Raw genomic sequence first — 21212 nt, 5'->3', positions numbered from 1 at the left:
ACGCAGGGGGAAGTCAGGAAAGATATCCTTCTATCAACCTTTCTTTGTGTTTTTCATTTTTTCCATTACACAGAAATAGATCCATAATGAGGAAACACAGAACTATTCCCTTTTCTTTGTAGCCCCACAGACACAGTGGTAATAGGGGATCACCTTGTCCCTGGCAGAAGTGCTCTTGACTGACTTTTTTCCTGCTTACTTAAACACTTCTGAAGCCATTTGTGCCCCAGTACAACATGGGGTCCTTTGCAGAGCAGTGCCCTGTGCCCACAGCTCTGCAGAACGCCAAAGCAGTACGGCACCACCGACAGCTCCATCTCCATTGCAGCTCCTGGATTTCAGGACTTACCTTAGTTTCTGCCGCATCAATTAATTGCTGTCACCTGGAGTTTCTGCACAGCCCAAGGAGAGCTGCAGGGCCCCAGGAGCGCTGCCCATCGCGTGCAGCTACTGCGGGCAGGTGCAATTGCAGTTGAGTCTTTGCTGTATCTGAGGAAATCCAGTTAGAGAGCGCTGCAGCACTTGTGTGGACAGGCAGATGTAGGACAGCAGTGAGGGACAAGCAGATGTAGGACAGCAGTGAGGTTCAGCTGCAGGCTGCCCTCGTAGCAGTGCTGGTGCTCCAGTCGCAGAGGTGAGCACAGCCCCACACCCAGCTCAGCCCCATTCCCCAGCTTAGCCCCAGCCCCCAGTTCAGCCCCACACCCGGCTCAGCCCGCTTCTCCCTTCTGAAGGCCAGTTCTGATGGATCACTGTGCTGTGTGTGGTTTGATTGTGCTGACGGTTACGTGCCACTGTTCCCATAATAACAATTTTTCTTCTTTGTTCAAATGAAATTTTCTAATGACACGTGTGATGGGTTGTTTTAATTCTTTTCCCTTTCCAAATCCACCTTCCTGTTGCAATGCATGATGCGCAGGGTCAGTTTTGTGCATGACACCCGCTACAAGTGTTGGTAGGTGCCAGCTTTGTTTCTTGATTATCTTAAACCTGTGGTGCAGCTCACGGACCCTCAAAATCCACTGCTAGATCGTAACTTGTAGCTCCTGTGCCAATCCATCCCCTCAGCCTCCTGCACTAACACCTGTCAATTAAATGCAATCGTTTTATTTAATTGACACAGACACGTAGATGTTGTTGGTCCTGTTTAGCACTTGTTTGAATTGCACATTGTTCCTTGGTGGATTTTGATTGGACTATGAGTTCCAGTGTTTAGAAACTATCTCGTTTTAAATAAAGACTGTATCTTGCTATAGTGACATAGAAGTATACTGTCCTTCAACAAGGTTAATTTCTGTTTTTAGTAAATATTTGGGCTGAAATTTTTAAAGACAAACACATGTAAGTGTAAGGGCATTTTAAAGTTCTTCTGTTGATTTTCGTACTGAAATGATGAAGCTTGTTTGTGTCGATTTCTCAATTTGATGGTAACAAGCATTTCCCCTTTTTTTCTCTTTCATTGCCCTCCCCTCTCTCTCCCCGGCATGTTGTCCTGCTTTGCACTGTGGTTGCATGTCACGCACTGCCAATGACGTCTCGGGCTTTTTGCTGTGATAAATACCATGCTCAATGATCCTACCACATGTCGCTCTGGTTCCCATACTGCTACACTCTTCTGTATGTTTGCTTATATGATTTTCCTTCCGAAAGTTCCCATGGTGCACGGTGCTACGCCAGCCACTGTGTCTGCAGCAACAACTCCTGCCACAAGTGTTCCCTTCGCTGCAACAGCCACAGCCAACCAGGTTTGCTAATTTACAGCTTTGTTCCTTACAGACATCTTGAAATCAGTGCTTTAATGAGCATGGGGGTTTTGATTATGCCTCTTGTTGGCCTACACATTCTCTGTAAGATCTGCAGCACAGCTTAATAAGCTTTTATCCATGCTCCAAAGGTGCTGCAGTTCCATTTCTGATGCTAAAAATAATCGATAATGGAGTTTCTGACTCAGTCTCAACATTTATGGGCCGTGCTGCTTATTTCTGCTCTCAGAGATGCAAAGAGAAAGGGATAATACAAGGAACCCATTACTTATCTCTATTTCTGTGAAGCCCACGGTTCCTCTTTGTGCAGAACTCCTCTCAGATCAGTACAACTTTTGTGCAGGGGGATGGCAGGATCAGGACTGTAGCTCTGAGCTTAGCAGTCTGGCCATGTTCTGATTCTCCTCAGCTCTTCCAAAAGCAAAACAAAGGCATTTGTGGCTGGGCCACGCAGAAGCAGGATTTAAGCTTTTGTTTCTACTTGTGATTCTGCTAGGCAAGGGCCAGTTACTTTCTGCACTTGTCAAACTTTTGTTAATAAAATGCCCAGTAAGATCTGACTTTATTTCCAGGTAGTGACCATAGTTGTTCCCATGTTTAGATGTGTTTGGAGGAAAAAAAAAAAAAAAAAGAACGGTGTTTTAGTGAATGAGCAAAAAAAGAACAGTGTTTTAGTGAATCCTGGTTGCCCCCAGAGAGGGCCCGTGGTGGGGATGAGCATTGCCCATAAGGTCTTGCAGGTGTGGTTCTGTATGGGAGTTGATCCTGGTGGTGGAGGTCAGTTTGTGAGGCAGGCTCCCCGATGCCCTGTAGTGCCCCTACCTGTGCCATGGTGCTGGGGCCACTTAGTGAGGGCTCAGAGGTGCCGTTCCGGAGGTGATACTATTGCAGGATGCACAGGGCTGGCAGCCCAGGCCTTACAAAGGCCTTAGTGTTGTACATCCCCAAACAGAGCTCCTGTGACTCTGCTTGGCAAGGGAAGATGTTTGTCAAGAGGCCATGTCCCAGGTGCAAACCAGTACGAGGACTGCTGGGTGTTGCTCAGGGCCAGCCTAGAGCTACAGCTGCCTCTGCTTATGTGTCACTGAAGCATCTCAGTGCCACAATGGACAGCACTGCACAGTTAATTTAAGGATGTGTCCTTAGGTTCTCCGCTAGAGCAAAGGGAACAAGTCAAACCACAGAGAGTCATCATCAGTTTTAAGATGGTCTTTGTCCAAATTGCCTCACGTTTTCCCAGACAGGTCACAGGGAAGCTTTCCGTTGTAGAAATGGATCATTTCATGCAAATCCTCCCTGGAGCCTCATAACACACTTAGTAAAGTACTGCAGCCAAACCTCCATATATACATATATAGTGGATATATGTATATACCATGTGAGCAATGCTAAATTTATTTACTGCCACACGATGCAATGTGCATGCATGCCAAAGTCTTCAGATCTGGCCCTTCATCTTCACTGACTGGTGTTGGAGGTCCCTGCCATGTCCCGCCAGCACCGCCCCGATGCTCTCCGCAGCTGGGTGCTCCAGCCTGCCTGCAGCAGTAGGAAAATGGTACGAGACAATTCCTTACCCTCCAGGCATTTCTGTGCAAGTTAGCAGTGCGGTGGGGCTGTGTGACGCTGGTAGGGGAGGAGAGGGAAGAGGGGTGGAGGAAACATCACCGAGACCTAGTGCTGGTTTGGTTAAGAGAAGTCCTCTTCATTGTCTTTCCTGCTTGCTTTAATAGACCAGTGTCTGTGCCCATTAGGAAGGAGTCTTTTCAAGTGCAGCAGCTGTCTGTGGCCGTGTGGAGCTGTTCTGTGTGCTGTTCCCAAGCACGTCTTCCTGCACGTGAACAAATCTATTTGCTCCATCCAGCAGGACCTCCTTTTCCTCTGCGTAACCACAGCTCCTCTGGTCCTGCGTGCATTAGTCCTCACTGAGGATGGAGCTGCATGGCTGTGGCCCAGCACTGGAGGCAGGGTGTGCATTCTCACACCCGTACCATTGTAGCCCTCTGGCAACTTCATGTTGTTTTGAAGGAGAGGAAAACGAGTTGATGGGACACTTAAGAAGCCACGTAATGAATTCTGTCTGCAAATAGAGATTTTGAGAAGCGTTCTGCTGCTTGGGGCAGTCCCAGCTCTGGAGCCAGGCCTGCGGCGCCCAGCGGCTGCCAGGGACTCCCAGCTGTGCTCCGTGCTGTGTTCTGCCCCAGCCCCAGCTGGCCCCGGGGACACAGAAGGCAGGAGCACTTCACAAAATCAGAGTGAAACAAGGCCAGGGTGGGATTTGTCATTTTAAATGATACACTGAAAGCACCAAATTTTGTGTAGGCCAACAAAAAGGGCTATTTCAATTACTGCACTGCATGACTTTTGTAGATTATAACTTCTGTTATTTCCTCAACGACCTATAATACTTGTTTGTATTTGTCAGTAGTACTTAACACAATGTTTTCCCATTTTTAGTTGCTATTGTAGCACTTCAGTTGACTTTAACTTGTAGTTACAATGTAAAATCCACCAACTCACAGCTGATGCTCACTTTTCCAGACTGTTATGTTCTATAGCAAAATACTGCGTCTCCGGGTTGGCTCGTGGCACCTGTTACTCATTGTTTACATTTTTTTACCTATAGATACCCATAATATCTGCCGAACATCTGACTAGCCACAAGTATGTTACACAGATGTAGACATTTTGTCATCAAACAGTAAGTTTCCAATGTGTTGTTGCTTGCAGTTTTTCTTACGCGTGCTTTGTCTTTTGCAGGGGGGACAATGTTTCTATTTCCTTTCAAAGAAAACTACTGAGATATGAGGGAGGAGGCTGAGCTCCCACTTCTGCTGTTCTGCGAAGGGAGAGCCCGTAGTTAGTGCCCTGCCAGCCCGTGCGCCGGCCTGGCATCGGGATAAGTGTGTGTGGGAGAGCACTGTGCATGTGGATATACTTTTGAATAGCAAAATCAGAGTCTTTGTGATTAGAGGTTTGCTTCCTGTGTGTAAAGGGTGATGACACCGGCTCTAGGTGAAGGAGTCATGTCAAGCTCTCATTAGAAAGAAGTAATTTTAAATCTCCACCTTTGGAAAGGCAGGGTTAGTCACCAAGTGCAGGGCTGGGTTAGTCACCAAGTGCAGGGTTAGTCTCTGAGCTGCAGCCCGGCTGCTGTCAGGCAGGGCTTGTCAGGCAGCAGGGCACTGTGCAGTGTTGCTCCGGCCAGGTGGTGCAGCAGGGCCGTTGTGCTGGGTGCCCAGTTGCTGCTCATGTTGCATTGCCGGAGCTGTGCCCATGCGCAGTGTGTGGCAGCAGCCTTTCCCCCTGCACAGCCTGAGGTCAGCATGCCTGAGATGGAGAGGTTCTCCCCTGCTGTGTGTTCCTCTGAGCAAATTGTAGTTTTCAAACTGTCAGTAATTTGCATGCTGTGAGTTCAGGCCATCAGCGGCGTGTCGCCTCTGGGCTCCCTGCTGTTTGTGTTATCCTGCTTCCTCCCGTGCTCTGTTTCTGCAGTGTTTGCCACTGAAGGGCCTGGTCCCAACAGGGCAGCTGCTGCCATGCTGTGCTTATGGCCACAAGTGCAGCAGGGGAGCCTGGTGGCAGGCAGAGCGCCCTGCTGTGCTGTGTGCTCGCTGGCTGCTCCCTCATCTGGCCGCGGGGATAACTGCGCTCTTCTCTCCTTTCCAGATCATCACTGAGGAGAAAAGGACAGTGTGTTTGGGTTGAGGAAGGACAAGTTCATTAGCCATAATGTATATACCGTCAAGCCACACTTGGAACCCCCTCAGCAGTAAGACATCCACACATTGCATGTTAAGGAGATGAACGAGAACTTGGAAGTCCACTGCACACTGTTGCCTATATACTTTGTACATTTAATTGATATTTGTGCTGAGGTGATCTTCTTGTCTAAGAACTACAACATCGTCTATCTTTTCTAGCACAGGAGTGTGCATGCGCGCTCAGGTTCGCGTATGCAGTCTGTTTCCTACATGACCATGCACGTCACCTTGAAAAGACAGACTATGATGTAACCATAAATCTATTATGTATTGGTACGTCTGTAGACCAAGATATAATTTTTTAAAGTAAGTTTATTTCTTTCAAGGTTTACAAATAACAAAGGTGCACCTTGTATTTAAAATTGCCATTATAGATGAGAGCGTGCATGCACAGTAATTTTTGTTTAAGAGTAATATTTTTAATGTAATAGATTGTAAGAAGCGGTAAGAGAGGTATCTGACAGAGATGAATGTGCCAAGCAAAACCACAACCGTGTCTGTTTTAAAGCGCGTCAATGGCTTTAAGTACCGCGTTGTTAAGGATTCTCATGAAGTGCCATAGACTGTACGTCAGACCAGAGTGTTATTTTGCAGTGTTATTTTCAGAACCACGTTTTCGCTTACCTTGCTCGTACCGATCAGTCAAAGGGCACCGTTCTGTTTCCAAACCAAAGCCGTCTCAGAAATGGCGCTCGCTGTGCTGCTGCGCGCTGGAAAGGGAAAAGCCATTTCTGAGACGTGGTGACAAATGTCTGAGGAACTTCTTCTGCTTCTCTGTATAGCCTCTGTCAGAAGTCAAAGGACTCTAAACGCTCTGCAGACAGGCTGCGCCTTCCCTTCGCACAGTCGCGCCTTCACTGGTGACTCTAAACGAAGGCGGCAGAAGCACTGGGTCAGATGCACGACAAACCAAAACGTGGCAACACGGAGATATTAATTAGTGTAGGAATCGGGTGGGTTCAATACTCGGGTGAGTTTTATATGTGATTTTTTTTTTGTTGTTCAGATTAACTGCTTATAGCCTTAGAAAGCCTTTACAAAATAATAATAAAAACAAAAAAAGATAGATGTGCATTCAAGTTTTAAGAACGGATTCATCCAAAGGAATTCCCCTTTGTGGTTTGGATGTTGCAGCTCGTAAAGGGTATTTTTGCTCTGTTCAGCAAAGTGCTGACGTGGGGGCCAGGGCACTGGCAGCACAGCGGGTGGAAGAAGCGCGGGTTCGGTTCTAGAACCTTCCATACTTCCGAGTTTACGGCGAGTTTTTATGCTTGAGAGAGATGCTTTATAGTATAAGAGTGACGTGTTGATTTTACTGATTGTACTGTACATCTATTAAAGCCTTAGATTATTACATTACGGGTTACAACCCATACCAATGTAATTTCAATCGTGTTAAGAAAGTATAGGTGACTTCACATGTTATCATAGTTACTCAACATTATAGAACATTACTTCTTTTTTTTCTCGTTAAAGGCGTAGCTCTTATTTCTTACATTTAGTGGGTCGTTTTCGTTTCCTCTTCCCAGCTGAGTCCCCTTTCAGTCCCGGGGTCGTGTTCTGTTGGAGCCGCGCGATGGCTTTTCTGGGGTAGGAGAGAGCCGTTGTCTTCATCACGTAACTCAGTCTTGGGTTTCCGTGTAGCGCCATCTGAGTGTCCGTATTCTTGTTGACAAAGTGATTTCTGTTTTGCCGATTTAATATGACAATGTAAGAATGTCAGTCATCGTTAGTTCTTGTCTAGTTCTCATTTAAAGAACAAAGATCTTTTATATGGATATCTTATAATTATATAATCATTGCTAAGTAAGGAGTTAAGTTGTTGCTATGGCAACGATCCTGGCAGACAATTGAGTAATATTTTGATGATTTATTTTGTTTGTAATTAGTTATTATGAGAAAATCTAGTTCCTAGATATTAGAGTAAAATTTATTTTCTACTGTATCCATTTCAAATGTTTAAAATATTGTTTAAATATTTTTTGAGATCCCTGAATATCAGGCCTTGTTATAAATAAGCTGCATAATCGAGAGATGGAGGGACTTTCTGTTGGTGATCCAAATACTCAAAGTTTACGTAGCGGGAATTAGAGCGTGCGTGTGCAAACTCGTGAGGGTTGATGATGCTGCAGTTGGGCACGTGGGAACGTTCCGGGAGAAGGTTGACTTTTTGCACTTCTGTATATAGTCAAAAAAAAAAAAAAAGAGAGAAACCTGTATAATAGTAAGATCTTATTTTGAATAAAAATGTCTATAATTACAAGGAGTTTTGTTAAGGCTAATAAAATGACAGGCTGAACAAAATTGCTTGCAAAAGTGGCACAGAGTTCGCACTCCATACCCCTTCGAAAAAGTTGCTTTGCTTTATGTGGACAGCTTGTAGTTTGCCAGGATTTTTTCAGCTGGAAAGAGATGCCATCCTTCCGAGATCTCATGACTGACAGAAGCTCCACTGGTTCAGATCTGCCTGAAATCCATGATGAAAAAAGGAAAGAAAAAGAAAAAAAAAAAAAAATAAAAAAAAAATAAAAAAAATTTTAAAAAGCAAAAAAAAAAACCAAAACCCCAAGCAGGTACTTCAGACCATTGAGGTGAACCCATGGATCCAGTACTGCGTACATTACTCAAAAACTACTGCATGTGTCAAGTATCAGAGCTCTATTAAAGGTATACACTGCTCGGACCAGTTCCGGACCACCTCAGTGGTTTCTTGTTCACAACCAAGGTTCTGCAAATCCGATATGACTTCCACAGAGAGTCGAATCATGAACAGGCAAACCGAACAGCGCTCCGTAGCTGTAGTTGTTACGTGATTCTTTTCTATTGCTGTAGCGGCCCTGTTCTTTTAGCAGGTGAAAAAACAAACAAACAAACAAAAAAAACAAACAGCACACAAAGATGCGAAATCTTACAGTTTTAATGGGAAGCACTCGATGAACCTCGGGGTCGTCAATGCCAAAGCTGGAAAGAAAAGGCGGCGGGGCCGTTCCTGACCTCCCTCTGGCGCTCAGGCGCAACGAGGGGAAGGCTGCACTTATTGCAACCCCGCCACTTTCATCTGCTGAAAGGACAGGCGAGCTTGGTTTTACTATTATGTAATCACAGACTTACTTTTGCTTGTAGTTGCTCCAAATTATGTACTCTGTCCTGGGCTGCAATTTGTTTTTATGCTTATTTTATTATTACTGCTATAGTTGACCTTGCTGTATGGAAAAATAAAGTGAAATTGCCCTAATAAAAGTTCTCTTTCTTAATTACGCTTTTTGATACCAGGTTCCACATTTGCACCGTTCTCTTCCACACACAGCTTTGTGTGTTTGTGTGTCTGAGGTGGGACGCATTTTACCTGCGGGGGAAGAAGCCTGAGGTGTCCCCGGGCTTCGCTTTCATTCCCCAGCAGGGAATGCGGAGCTGTGCCAGCCCCGGGCCCTGCAGGCTGCCTGCTCCTCCCGATACGCGCTGCCCGGTAGCCGTGCTTGCTGTGCTGCTGCTCGGTACGGAGCTCTCACACGCTGAACTCTCAGTGCTGGATAAAAACCGGCATCAGCCGCTGAGAGCCGCTGCGTCCCCGAGATCCGAGCTGCGCGCACTGCACCGCGCTGAGCGGGCGCTGCTGCTGCGCTCACTGCGGGGAGCGCCGGGGGAGGCTGCGCTGCAACGGGAGCGCTGTGTGTCTGCAGGGGGGGCTGCTGTGCCGCTCCATTGCCGCATCCCTGCCGCTCTCTGCCCCTGCTTGCAGCACATCCTGCAGCAGAGCGGCCGGGGCTGCGCCGTGCCTGCGCTCACCGTGCTATCCCCGCCTGCCCACCGTGCAGCCCCGGAGCCGAGAGCTGAGCTGGGCCGGGCACTGAGTGCAGCCAACCGCAGGAGCGTTGGCACATCACATACCGAGCAGCTCCGGCTCAGTAATGAAACGTGGGGAGGTTTTGTTTTTGGAGTCCATTCGGTCCATAAGTGCCACCTTTGTGTGCCCATCCCACGGGCTCCAGGCGGGAGATGCTGCTGTCCCACAGCCCCCAGCGCTCCATGCAGACCCCGCTGGGTGCCTGGATGGGGGCGGCCCCAGTCCTGTCTGTTTCTCAAGAAAGTTCTTGGACTTGGCTTTAAGGCTCTGGCTCACCCAGCTTGGAAGGAGGCCACAGTGCGGTGCTGCACTGCTTCGGCAGCGAGTCCGGGCACTGAGTCTGTGCCAACACTGACCGAAGAGACACTTCTTGTCTGTGCCATTTACCTGCCCACTGTGCTGTGCAGCTCCTGGGGCTCTGGGCACAGCTGTGTGGGAGGGGGTTTTAACTGCACCCCCAGCCCTGACTTGTGCTCAGAGATGGGCCCGGGCTTTCCAGGTCCCAGCTCTGCCATTTGCCTGCCCCTCTTGGCAGCAGCTCGCGCTCTCTTGGCCAACCCTTTGATTCTTTGCTCTTCACTTCTTTCCTCAGCTCCCACTTCTGTTCCAGTTTCCCACTCCTTTTCAGCCTCTCCATCTTTTTTTGACCCCTGTTTTTTTTTCCGCCCTCCACTTCTGGGCTATAAGATTTTTGTTCCCCACCCCCTCCCTGGCTCCCTGCTCCCCAGCCCCGGCCCCCCACGCCTCAGCGGCCTCATTTCCACGGAAGAAGCACAATGCACTCTGAGCTGTAAATAAAACCCTTTCACAGTTGCCCCGAAGTTATTTCCTTTGCTTCCATCCCTCCCCCTCTGCTCCCTCTCGTGGTGCTCTTCTGGCAGCTGACCTTTGCACCCAGCACCCAGGACCTGCTTGTTGTCCTTTGGAGGGGCTGCGGCAGAAGGAGCCGGGCGGTTGGCAAACAGGACATTGGCCTCCAGCACTTGGCGATAAACACAGCGGCACTGGTGGTGCCTTAGGGTGGGAGCTCGGCGTGGCAGTGGCACTGCTTTGTCCCGCTCCCGTTGCCCGTACCCACAGCTCTGCTCCCCCTGTGCCTGCCCAAAGCCGGGCACTGACGGGGCCACGTGTGTAGAGCGAGGTGTGGGCCTGGCTGCTGGTCATGGCAGCACTGTGCCTGGAGCAGCGCGTGCCGCTGGGAGCGAGCGTGCGGGTTTGAGCTCCGTGAGTCAGCGGTGGGTGCGTTGGGCAATCTTCTGTTTCCCAATCTGTTTCCCTTCGCAGGAATCCAGCCCTCGCTCTGCCTTCAGCACGGCCAAGCCCAGCCCCGCTGCCGCTCTGTGCACGCACACTTCTCCCTGCCTTCAGACACAGACCTGGCAGTGCCCGGGGCACAGAGGTGAAGGCACAGAACTGCCCGCAGCCCCCACCATCCTGGGGGCACAGCACAGCTCTGTCCTCTCCATCCCATCAGAGCTCTGCAGTGCTGCAGCTCAGGATCCCCTCCGGGTGAATGGCCGCTGTGCTGCGGTTTCTTTGTCAGTCCTCCCCCAGCAGCACGGACACGCACTGCTGTGTGCACCATGCTGAGGTCTCCTGCTTTCCGAGGGGCACCGACTCACAGCGCAGACGGGCAGGACTCAATGAAGAATTTGGCAGCTGTTTCAGGCGTGCTGTGACAGCCCCTCACCAATCAGAGTATTTACTAATTCCCATCCCCAACGTGTTGCCCTTCTGAGGCGAGCGCTCGCTCTGCAGAGAAATCTGTGAAATGAGGCACATGATTTTCCAGCAGCACCACTCGCAGTTTGGTTTGAAATGGGAACAGGAAGAAATGTGTCAACACTTTCATGTCTCTGCATGTTGGAGCAGCGTGCCTGGCCAGGGCTGTGTGCTGCGGGCACACGTGTCACGGGCAGCACCGGGGGCTGCATGTGGGGCCATACTTTGCTGTGCCCACAGCACTGCAGGGGCTCCTCAGCACCTCTGTGTGCAGGTGCTGCCATGTCCCAGCAGGGCAGGCCATGCTCTGACCCTCTGTGTGGGCTGTGTGAACACAACAGTGTGCCCCGAGGTCCCCACACACCACGGGGCTGTGATTAAAAACAGACTGTGTGCAGAGCATGTGGGGCTCTGTGGTAATTACGTGTTGCCTCTTAAGGTGCGTGCTGGGATAGAGAGGCTGCAGGAGTGGGGCTGATGGCAAAGTGAGCTGCTGACCCAATGAGCTGCTCAGCACTGGGGGCCAGGCTGGGGGGCCCTCTCTGGGGTGCCAGGTCCCCACAGCAGCCCCATGGCCAAAGCACAGACCCACCGCCCCACACCGAGCTGCCCTGCTGTGTTCCTCAGCCCCATCCCTGCAGCACCGCTGCTGCCAACAGGGGTCTTTTGTTGAGCCAGGACCATTCTGGAGATGAGGCACACGGTGTGGTACTCAGCTCTGGGTGCTGGGGCTGCCAGGTCCTGCTGGCTTTGCCCGCAGCCTCGGGTCACATCCACGATGGGATATCCATACTTCCTTCCATATGCACGGGAGCATTTTACAGAGAAATGCTGTCTGCATCCTGAGGAGCTGCCACGTTCCGGCATCTCAGTTTTAACACCACGCAGTGTGAAAACACGAACATTTTGACTCCAACTATGGAATGACAAATGTGAGCGCCAGACATCTGCCACTCATTGCAGAATGCCACCGTTCCCCACAGCACAGCAGAGCTGGCTCAGGGCTGCGTGGAGCCCCAGGGCTGTGCTGCTCCTTTGCTCCATCCCTGCCCACAGTGAGGGATCCCAGCAGGAACACGCCATTCATACTGCACAGTGTGTGCCTGGGTCAGGGGCTCAGCTCAGCCAGCAGGCACAGTGCTGTTTGCAGAGCTCTTCATGCACAACAGCTGCTTCTGCTGAGCGGCAAACTGTGTGGGAAAGAACATCGATAAATAAGAAGTTATTAAATGTAAACAAAGGCTGTGCAGGAACAGCTGAAGGTTCAGAAGTTGGGACCATCATGGACTCCTTCCATCATCCCTTGGGAGACAAATGGGACTTCTCAAGAGTGAGAACTGCTTTCCTTCCCTGCAGACCTGCCTGCACTCACTTCCCCCTGGCTGCAGCTGTGTGCAGACTGAGCCGTGCACACCTGGGAGCTGCACAGGGACACCAAGCTGCCTGGAAGCGCCTCCTGCTGCAGTGTTCCTCCATGTAGGGCAGGTGGAGGAGAGCAGCACTGAGTGGTGCAGCAGCACCCAGCACAGCATGCGCTGCTTTCTGCTCCACTCAGTGCTGTTGGTTCCCGCGGGCTGTAGGTAGGATGGGGCCCACCTCGCCCTGCAGTGCTGCAGGAAGGAGCTGGCAGCAGAGGCCCCAGCATGGTTTGCAGGGAGGAAACCAACGCATGTGGCTGCACAGCTCTCAGTGCAGCACGGGGCGACGTGCAGATGCAGCAGGCTAATAGCCATGGCCAGCAGCATGCACTTAGCGCATGGAGGGCTGTCACATTCCTTGCCCCACATCACACTCTGTGTTTGCTCTGCAGCGAAGTGTGGGTGAGAACGCTCAGCCACCCAGTGCAGGTTCATGCAGCACTATTGTATGCCACAGGGGATGCCTCGAGTGCTGCCCCAAGACGAGAGCCCCCAACGCAGCCCCGGTCCCACACAGCCCCCGTGCTCCCACTGCTCACCCCAAACCTGTGTGTGTTCCCCAGTTGGACCGCAGGGTGGAAGAGCCCATCTTTCCAGGCAGCGATGGGAGCAGGGGGGGTGCGGTGGATGCCTGTTGAAGAGCAGCCGGCCCCTCTGCCTCCACTGTGAGCAGCCCTGTGAGTGCAGCACTTTCTGTAGCTGCAGGAGATGGATGCAGTGAGCTTCACGTCCCACTGGCTGCTCGCTGCTTTTTGCAGCTGGCTCTGAGAATTGCCAGTAATTAGGAAAAATCTATAACAAGAAGTACAAACAAGTCACAGTCTGCCATTAGCCAGCAAGTCTGCCCTCCGCCTCAGCTACAGCTTGATTCAATCAGAATAATGAAGCAGAAGCTGTACAGAGGGAAACAGTGCTTGGGGAAGGTCTGAAAACACAGAGGCACAGCTCAGAGAGCAGGTCTTGCAGTGGAACCTGAAGTGACGGGGTGTTGTGGGCTGGTGCTGGGCCAGAACCTCTGTGAGCACACAGCAGCCCATGGTGTGTCCAGGGGGCACTGGGGAAAGGAACCGCACACAGAGTGCAGGGAGCAGAGCCCTTCCCCTGTCCCACTGCACAGCTGCTGTCCCACCCGCACCCCCAGGCCCATGGAAGTGAACGTGCTGCGTTCATGACGAACCAGACCCTGTTCAGTGCCTGCACAGCTCCCCTGGCTGTGCTCATGCAGCACGGGCTGCAAACATGGGGACACGGCGTGGGGATGCTGCAGAGGGCTCATGTGGGGACAGGCAAGGGGTGGCACCACGGCCAGCTGAGGCTCTGCACTCACAGCACAGCTGCACTACCACCAGCACCACCAGCACATCACAGCTGCTCTCCTAAAGCTGTGCATGGGGATGGGGTTGCATTGGGTTGGGGTTGCACTGGGATGGGGCTGCACTGGGATGGGGCTGCGCTGGGAGCGTGACATGAGAAGAAAGCAGTTTGTATTTACTGCTCTGCCACGTCCCAGTCGCTTCCTGTAAACCATGTGGCCACGGGGAACTGACCTCTTGCATTCCTCATGTTTAGCAGGCCTGGAGGCAGTGAAGATGGGTGGCATTGTGCGGTGACACAACTGCTGGGGGTTCCAGTATGGGGAGGGGGCTCTGGGGCTGGGGGAGCCCCTCTGAGCATCCAACATTAATGGATGGGGAGCCCCTGGCCGAGGCAGTGTGTCCCTCCTGCCAGCCGTTCTGTGCTGAGCCAGATCTGCCCCCATTAAGTGCAAGACATTAAAATCAATCATTAATAACTTTAAGAGGTTTGTGTAACAGCAAACGCACCCGCTCATGTTTGAACATTAACAGAGGTAATTTTCCTTCTTTAACTTCTCGCAGATAAAATCTAGAGATTACAAAAGGATTTGATAATTCCAATTGTGTTTTCCAGTGTATTTTCAGAGCAGTCTCTGCACGAGGCTGCTGGGGCTCCAGCCCTGGAAGCAAAGTTTGATCCCCAGGAGTCCCCCAGCCCAAGCAGCTCAGGCTCTGCCTGGCACAGCCCTCACCCCCCATCCCAGCTCTGTAGACCCCAGGCAGTGCCCACCCACATCACAGCAGGGCACTTTGGGTGTGCAAGGCAGCGGGTTCAAGGCTTGGCTCCCTCACTATGCAGTGCCTGCTCTTGTGCCTTCCTGGCTGTTGGGGAAACGTGAGCATCCTCTGAAAGCTGGCTGGGATTGTCCTCCTGTGCCAGTAGCCAAACCAAATGGTTTATCTATGGAGAATGGAAATTCCATTTAGAATGGCAGTATGGGCAGTGCCCTGGGATGAAATGAGAGCAGTTCTCTGGTACTCGCTGGTATCTTTAAACCATGAAATGTGGCTGCTCGGCTGGGACCACGAGGCCGCTTCCTCTGTGCAGCACGGCAGCGGTGTGGAGCGGGAGCCACTCGCGTGCTCTGGAATTCAGAAAGCACTCCAAGCTGCAGTTCAGTTACCCTTTGGTTTATAGTATGAGGAAGTTTTCATCAGAGAGGGAGAAGAAAAGACACAGTTTGTCTGTCTGGGAATGCGTGACAGTCACGCTGGGTACTGTGCAGTGTGGACTATGCACTCCAAGTTCTCATGTTACCCATTGCTGACCATAAAATTGTAATCTATAGATTACGGGGCTGTACTCTATACCCTAATTGCTGCTACCAGCCCCAGCCCACCAATGGCTCGCATTGCCAAGAGCCAAATGTCAGCTCAGGTACAACATGCACATGGCAGCACTGCTCCCACCAGATGGGACAGGGCAGAGCAGTGCACAGGGTGTGCCCTGGGCTGGGGGCACTGACCCCCCCAGGGATAGCCGTACACAGCAGCCAACCCTGGAGACACCACCGGGCTCTGCTCAGCTGCTGCAGTTGGGCAGGCAGCAGCCAAGCTGCTTCCCGGCAGCAGCGCAGACCCGATCTGCTACAGACACCCCACAGCCCTTATCAGCCCCACGCTGACGTCCCTGGCTTCCTGCACACAGGGGCATGTGGTGCAGGGGGGCCCTGATCAGCCCCAGCCCACAGGGTGCAGGCAGGAGGCATAACTCACTCATTGCTCATCCTCAGCTTGGAGCAGCTCTTTGCACACCTTGCACTCACATTTCCCAAAAGCATTGCTCCCAAGTCACGGCCAAGCACGGGTACTCTCAGCAAGAAAAATGATGCTGGCAGATAGTGATAACTGTGATGAGCAGCCATTGCTAACAGGCTGTTGTTAAGCCTTTTTAAACAGCCACGAATAAGCCTTGCACCTCTCGCATGGAGTTTACCCACATCCGTTACACCAGACTTTGCCGAGCCGGCACTTTTCTGCACACACACACACGCCTGTACCCAGAGATGTGCCCACACCTTCACCACCAGCAGCTGTTGTGATGCTCACGCCCAGATCCCAGGCACGAGCTCAGGCCCACTCGTCCCCCTGGCGCCCCAACGTACAGAGCTCTGCACCATTTCCCCCTCAGGCTGTGGCCCCGCAGCCATCCCGGGCCATCCCTGCACACCCACACACGGCTGCGGTGCGATGCTCATCGGCCCGGCTGGGAATTTCTGCGTGCTCTCCAGTGGGTTTTCATTTCTCATTAGGGATGTATCATCCCTTGGAGTTAAATCAGCTGTTAAAAGAACAAAACATTAGGTTTAATGGAAGCCGGCATCACAAAGCCCGGCGTGTGCAGGAGGGGAGCTGGGATGCAGAGCTGCAAAGGGTGGGAAACGGCTCCCAGCAGCATGTGCAGGAGCACGGAGGAAAGGTGCAAGTGGAACATGTTGGATGGTTGCGCTCCAAAATAAGAACAGATCAGTGGCACAAGCAGGAAGACGCTAATTTGCTGCCTGCAGATGAAGTCATGTAACAGCATGGCTGCTAAAAAATATGCCTCGTTCTTCCCTGGCGGAAGCGCCGGGCCTTTAACCGTTGCAGCGCTGCAGCCGGAACGTGCAAACTTTGAAGCGGAGCGTGGGACCACCGGAGGAAGGAGGACTTGAACTGAGTGAAAGGGGCTTAAACTCCGCGTGAAAGGGAACGTCCCGGTGCTCGCAGTGGCAGCTGCTCCGCGTTCCTCCCGGGGCAGCGGGTGAGGCGGGCACGGGGCACTCGAGGGCGCTGCGCCGGCGGCAGCATCGCGATGCCGCGTCCGCCCTACAAATAGCAATAGGGAGATGGAAGCACCGGGAGGCGCGGGGCGGAGACGGACGCCTGGAGAACTCCGCCCGGCACACGGCGGCGGGGTCCTCACGGCGGCACGCGGCCCTCGGGGCCGAAGGCCGATCGGTGCCGGGAACGGATTCGGTCCGGCCGCGCTCCCGCAGTTCTCTTATGTACATCTTCGCATCCGTCCCCGACTGCCCGCGTGGCCCCACCGCAGCGTCACACCGAGGGCCACCTCTCCGCGCTGCCGGGACAACGTGGGGAGCGGGCGGTGCCCGGAGCGCGGCTCGTTGGCCGGCAGCGCTGCTTCGCGTTTCAGTGTCCGTCCTTGCACGAGCCCCGTCTGTCTCCAGGATTGACCCCGGCTGCCCGCGGCTGGACGCGGCTCGCACCGCGCTGTGCCGGGCTCCCGGACCGAGGCTGCGGCCGAGGGCACCGCCCCGCCCCGCCCCGCGCCTCGTCTTTCTCTTCCTTTCATGTTAAAGTTCAGCAAAGCAGCAAACGTGCAGTTACAGAAAAATGGGTGTACGAGCAGGAAAGCGCCCGTTAGGACAGAATTCCAGACGTTGCTTCGAAGTGGCAGCGCCGGGCGGACGCCCCCCCAACCCCCCCCCCTCCCGCACAGCGCCGGGCGGGACCCGGTTCAGCTCGACGGAGCGTTCCTGTAATTGAGCCAGACTCCGAAGTTTGAGGGGTGAATCCATATGCATGAGGCACTAATAACGCTCAGTCTCAGACGCGGCTTTAAGCCCAGAGCCGCTCCGACCGGCTCGCGTCTCGCCCGGCGCGTCTGAATCCGAGGCGAACGAGGAGAGATGGCAACGAGCGGCGGAACGAGCATCGCCACGACGAGCAGCACCGACGCGCGGAGCCGGGCGCGTGGGGGGCTCAGGGGGGGCCGAACCCACCGTGGGGAGCAGCGGAGCTGGCGGGGCGGGCACGCGGCGGGGCCGGGGGCCGCGGGCGGGGCGGCGCGGGGCCGGGAGCGCCTCCCGACGGGGCGGTGCGGGGCGGTGCGGGGCGGCGCCCCCCTGGGCCGAGCGCTGCCCGGGGCCGCCCCCAGCGCCGCTCCCCGCCCGGCTCGGGCGCTGCCTCCCTCCCGCGGCGCGGGGCCGTGAGGCGGCGGATGGAGTCGCGGCCCCGCCATGGGCACGGCTGCGGGCGGGACGCCTCCTCGCGTCGCCGGGGAGCGGAGAGGAGAGCGCGGAGCGGAGCGCGGCGAGGGAGGCAGGTGGGGCGGCGCGGGGCCGGGGGGGGGAGAGAAGAGCTCGGCGCGGGCGGAGCTGCCACCCGCCGCCGGGTGCCCCGCACCGCTCCCACCCCGCGCTGCTCTCCGCGGAGGGCGGCGGGTCGTTGCGCGGTGTGCCGGGCTGCGCGGCTCCGCTCGCCTTCCCGCCCGACTCCCCTGCTTTATTCTCCCTTTCCAGATGCGTTGCTATTCCCGTAGAGCCTTCGCCGCTTCGCCCCAGGCCGATGTGAGCGCGCCGGGAGGATCATGACCGAAGCCCTCATCTCTGCTGCTCTGAACGGGACGCAGCCCGAGCTGCTGGCCGGCGGCTGGGCCGCGGGAAACGCCACCACCAAGTGCTCCCTGACCAAAACGGGCTTCCAGTTCTACTACCTGCCCACCGTCTACATCCTCGTCTTCATCACCGGGTTCTTGGGCAACAGCGTGGCCATCTGGATGTTCGTCTTCCACATGCGGCCGTGGAGCGGCATCTCGGTGTACATGTTCAACCTGGCGCTGGCCGACTTCCTGTATGTCCTCACGCTGCCCGCCCTCATCTTCTACTACTTCAACAAAACCGACTGGATCTTCGGGGATGTCATGTGCAAGCTGCAGAGGTTCATTTTCCACGTGAACCTCTATGGCAGCATTCTGTTCCTCACGTGCATAAGCGTGCACAGGTACACGGGCGTCGTGCACCCGCTGAAGTCGCTGGGGAGGCTGAAGAAGAAGACCGCCGTGTATGTCAGCTCGCTGGTGTGGGCCCTGGTGGTGGCCGTCATCGCGCCCATCCTCTTCTACTCAGGGACGGGGGTGAGGAGGAACAAAACCATCACGTGCTACGACACCACGGCCGACGAGTACCTGCGGAGCTACTTCGTGTACAGCATGTGCACCACGGTGTTCATGTTCTGCATCCCCTTCATCGTCATCCTCGGCTGCTACGGCATGATCGTGAAAGCTCTGATCTACAAGGACCTGGACAACTCTCCTCTGCGGAGGAAGTCCATCTACCTGGTCATCATCGTCTTGACGGTCTTCGCCGTCTCCTACCTCCCCTTCCACGTGATGAAGACCCTGAACCTGAGGGCCAGGCTGGATTTCCAGACCCCACAGATGTGTGCCTTCAACGACAAGGTGTACGCCACCTACCAGGTGACGCGGGGGCTGGCCAGCCTCAACAGCTGCGTCGACCCCATCCTCTACTTCCTGGCCGGGGACACCTTCCGCCGTCGGCTCTCCAGGGCCACCCGTAAGTCATCCCGGAGGAGCGAGCCCAACGTGCAGTCCAAGAGCGAGGAGATGACACTCAATATTTTGGCAGAGTACAAGCAGAACGGGGACACCAGTTTGTGAATGGATGCAAAAGGTGTGGGGACGGTTTGCAGTAGCCCTGCACCCTGGCAGAGCCGGACAGCACCGCACGCGTGTGTCGGGATGATCTGCCCGGCCCCTTTCATTTTAGATAAAGGCTCTTTTTCTAAGATTAGAAAAACCTTAACACAGTATGTGAAAGAATTTTAATCTTAGCAGAGAATAACATGTCAGAATTCAGCTTTGCTGCTCCTTACAGTGTTCTCATTTCTTTCTGACTTGTGTCAGATAAAGTAAAATGAAGCAAATCCCCTAAAGGAAGAAAGCAATCAAAGTGCTTCTGTTTTAATGGCTCAGGCTCCCACACTCCGAAAGGATCTTCGCCGGCCTCCCTTGCAAACAGGAAATGCAGACGAGGAGCTCAGCGCGGCCCCCGGAGCTGCCCGTTTGGTAGCAGCGCACGGCGTGCCGGCTCTGCAGGCTGAGCGCTGCTGCTCCTTCCCGGCCTCGGCGATCGCCCGGCGCTTTGGCAGCGCTGGCACCGAACTCCGGCGTCGCCGCGCCGTGCCGACCGCCGCGCACACAGGACGCTGCGGGGGGCGGCCGGGACAGCGGGCAGCGGGCACGGGTCGCTCTGCGGGCGGGGCGGCACCGCCTGGCACACGCGGGTGCAGCCGTCGGCGCCGTGCGGGGCCGGGCCGCGCTGCCGGGGGCTTCCTGCGGTTCTCACGGTGCAGCGCCGGGAGCGCGTGCTGGAAACGGCTCCTCCCAGACGAGCGGGGCTGCGTTACTTGAGCTGCCCGCGTCCTGCTGCTGCAGGAGCACCGCCGTGCCGCGGCCCTTCGGCAGCACGAGTGGCTTCCCAAGAAAATCGCCATCCAAATGAGAACAGAGACACGGCTGGTGTGCTACATCTGAGTATTGGGAGGGAACCGATCTCTTGTTTTGTGACAAATCGCTGCATTAGCGAGATGTTGTGAGACAGCACAGGCTAAACCCACTGCTCGGGGTGCACCTTCTCCCAACACAGAATAGGTCATCTAAAATTAGTTTAATGTTGCGTAACACGAGAGCGGTCGGAGCGCGGCTGAACTCCTCCATGGGTGGCCTGAACATTTCCTCATGTTTTTAAGAACCGTGTTTGAAAATATTGTGCTAAAACATTATGAAAGCATGCTTTACGTTATAGATTCAGTGTGCAGAATTGGGTTCTGTGTGGTGCTGGGGGTGACTGCAGCACATCCTCGTTCCTTTGCTCTTCATGGTAAGAGTGATGTGGCTCCACACTGCTCACAGACTCGAGCGGTGGGTAAGGAGCAGGAGCAGGATCAGGAGCAGCCCTGCTTACTGCCTGGCAGCCGCGCAGCAGCTTCTGCTCGGACACACAGCTCAGCCTGCAGAACCCCTATTTATTGAACTTATTTATTAGGAGACTAAGTGTCGAGTTTGTAAAGTGTGGTTCTGTGTTCATATCAGAATTGGGCGTTAGTGGGAAATTTGGCAGCATGTTCAAGTCACTGTAATACCGTGTCTTCTGACAGAGCATCTTTATAATAAACTCAATTCCACCCTGACTTCTCACTCTTATATGTAACCCAGACATAACTTCAGCTCATGGATTGCCCATTGATAAATTAAATGCTGCTCAGGAAGCAGAGCTTATTGAAGCGGCTTTACAAGCTCATTTAGCACCATAAGGTGAAGAACACAGAGAGGAAAAAGACCCCAACCAGGGGTCAATTGCTAATGAATCCCTACTGACAAACAGTGCTGAACAGCACAGCCTGCTCATACCAACAGAGAACAACTGTGGTTCATGAGGAGCAAGTGCTGCAGTGTGAGGCTGGGCAAGCACTGATGGCAGTGGGCAGCGCTGCCTCCACCCCTCATCTCACTGCAATGCCAGCTGAGAGCTCATCTCCCCTCACTGTGCTGCGCCCACCTTTGGCTACAAATGGGGTTCCATGCATCAGGATTCCAGGTCACA

At 53.8% G+C, this 21212-nt stretch overlaps 2 protein-coding genes across 8 annotated transcripts in view; both read left to right on the top strand.

Moving 5' to 3' along the window:
- MBNL1 (muscleblind like splicing regulator 1) overlaps positions 1-10346 on the top strand; it is a 39560-nt gene extending 29214 nt beyond the window's left edge. For 3 of the 6 annotated variants that reach the window (XM_015872173.2, XM_015872175.2, XM_015872172.2), the window contains 3 exons: positions 1651-1745; positions 4390-4464; positions 5433-8781. In XM_015872173.2, the coding sequence (XP_015727659.1) occupies positions 1651-1745; positions 4390-4446 (152 nt within the window). In that variant the 3' untranslated portion in view covers positions 4447-4464; positions 5433-8781. Of the gene's footprint in view, positions 1-919; positions 956-1650; positions 1746-4389; positions 4465-5432 lie in introns of those variants that run through there. The other 3 variants (XM_015872176.2, XM_015872174.2, XM_032446482.1) reach the window with 3 other exon arrangements.
- Positions 10347-17711: 7365 nt separating this feature from the next.
- On the top strand, positions 17712-20799 carry P2RY1 (purinergic receptor P2Y1). 2 transcript variants are annotated; one of them, XM_015872223.1, is made up of 2 exons: positions 17712-17914; positions 18111-20799. In XM_015872223.1, exon 2 carries the CDS (start codon positions 18179-18181, stop codon positions 19265-19267), a length of 1089 nt encoding a protein of 362 aa, XP_015727709.1. In that variant the 5' UTR covers positions 17712-17914; positions 18111-18178; the 3' UTR covers positions 19268-20799. The 2 variants fall into 2 exon arrangements, with proteins under 2 accessions (XP_015727709.1, XP_015727710.1); XM_015872224.2 differs by having other exon boundaries at positions 17743-17910.
- Positions 20800-21212: the final 413 nt, after the last annotated feature.

This window comes from Coturnix japonica, chromosome 9 (assembly GCF_001577835.2).
Source record: "Coturnix japonica isolate 7356 chromosome 9, Coturnix japonica 2.1, whole genome shotgun sequence".
NCBI lineage: Eukaryota > Metazoa > Chordata > Aves > Galliformes > Phasianidae > Coturnix > Coturnix japonica.
Note: the sequence above shows the minus strand (reverse complement) of the source record. Positions and strands in the feature narration are given on the sequence as shown.

What these genes read in the sequence shown, in the direction of transcription:
- P2RY1 (XM_015872223.1), top strand. Translation starts at nt 18,179, where the DNA reads ATGACCGAAGCCCTCATCTCTGCTGCTCTGAACGGGACGCAGCCCGAG.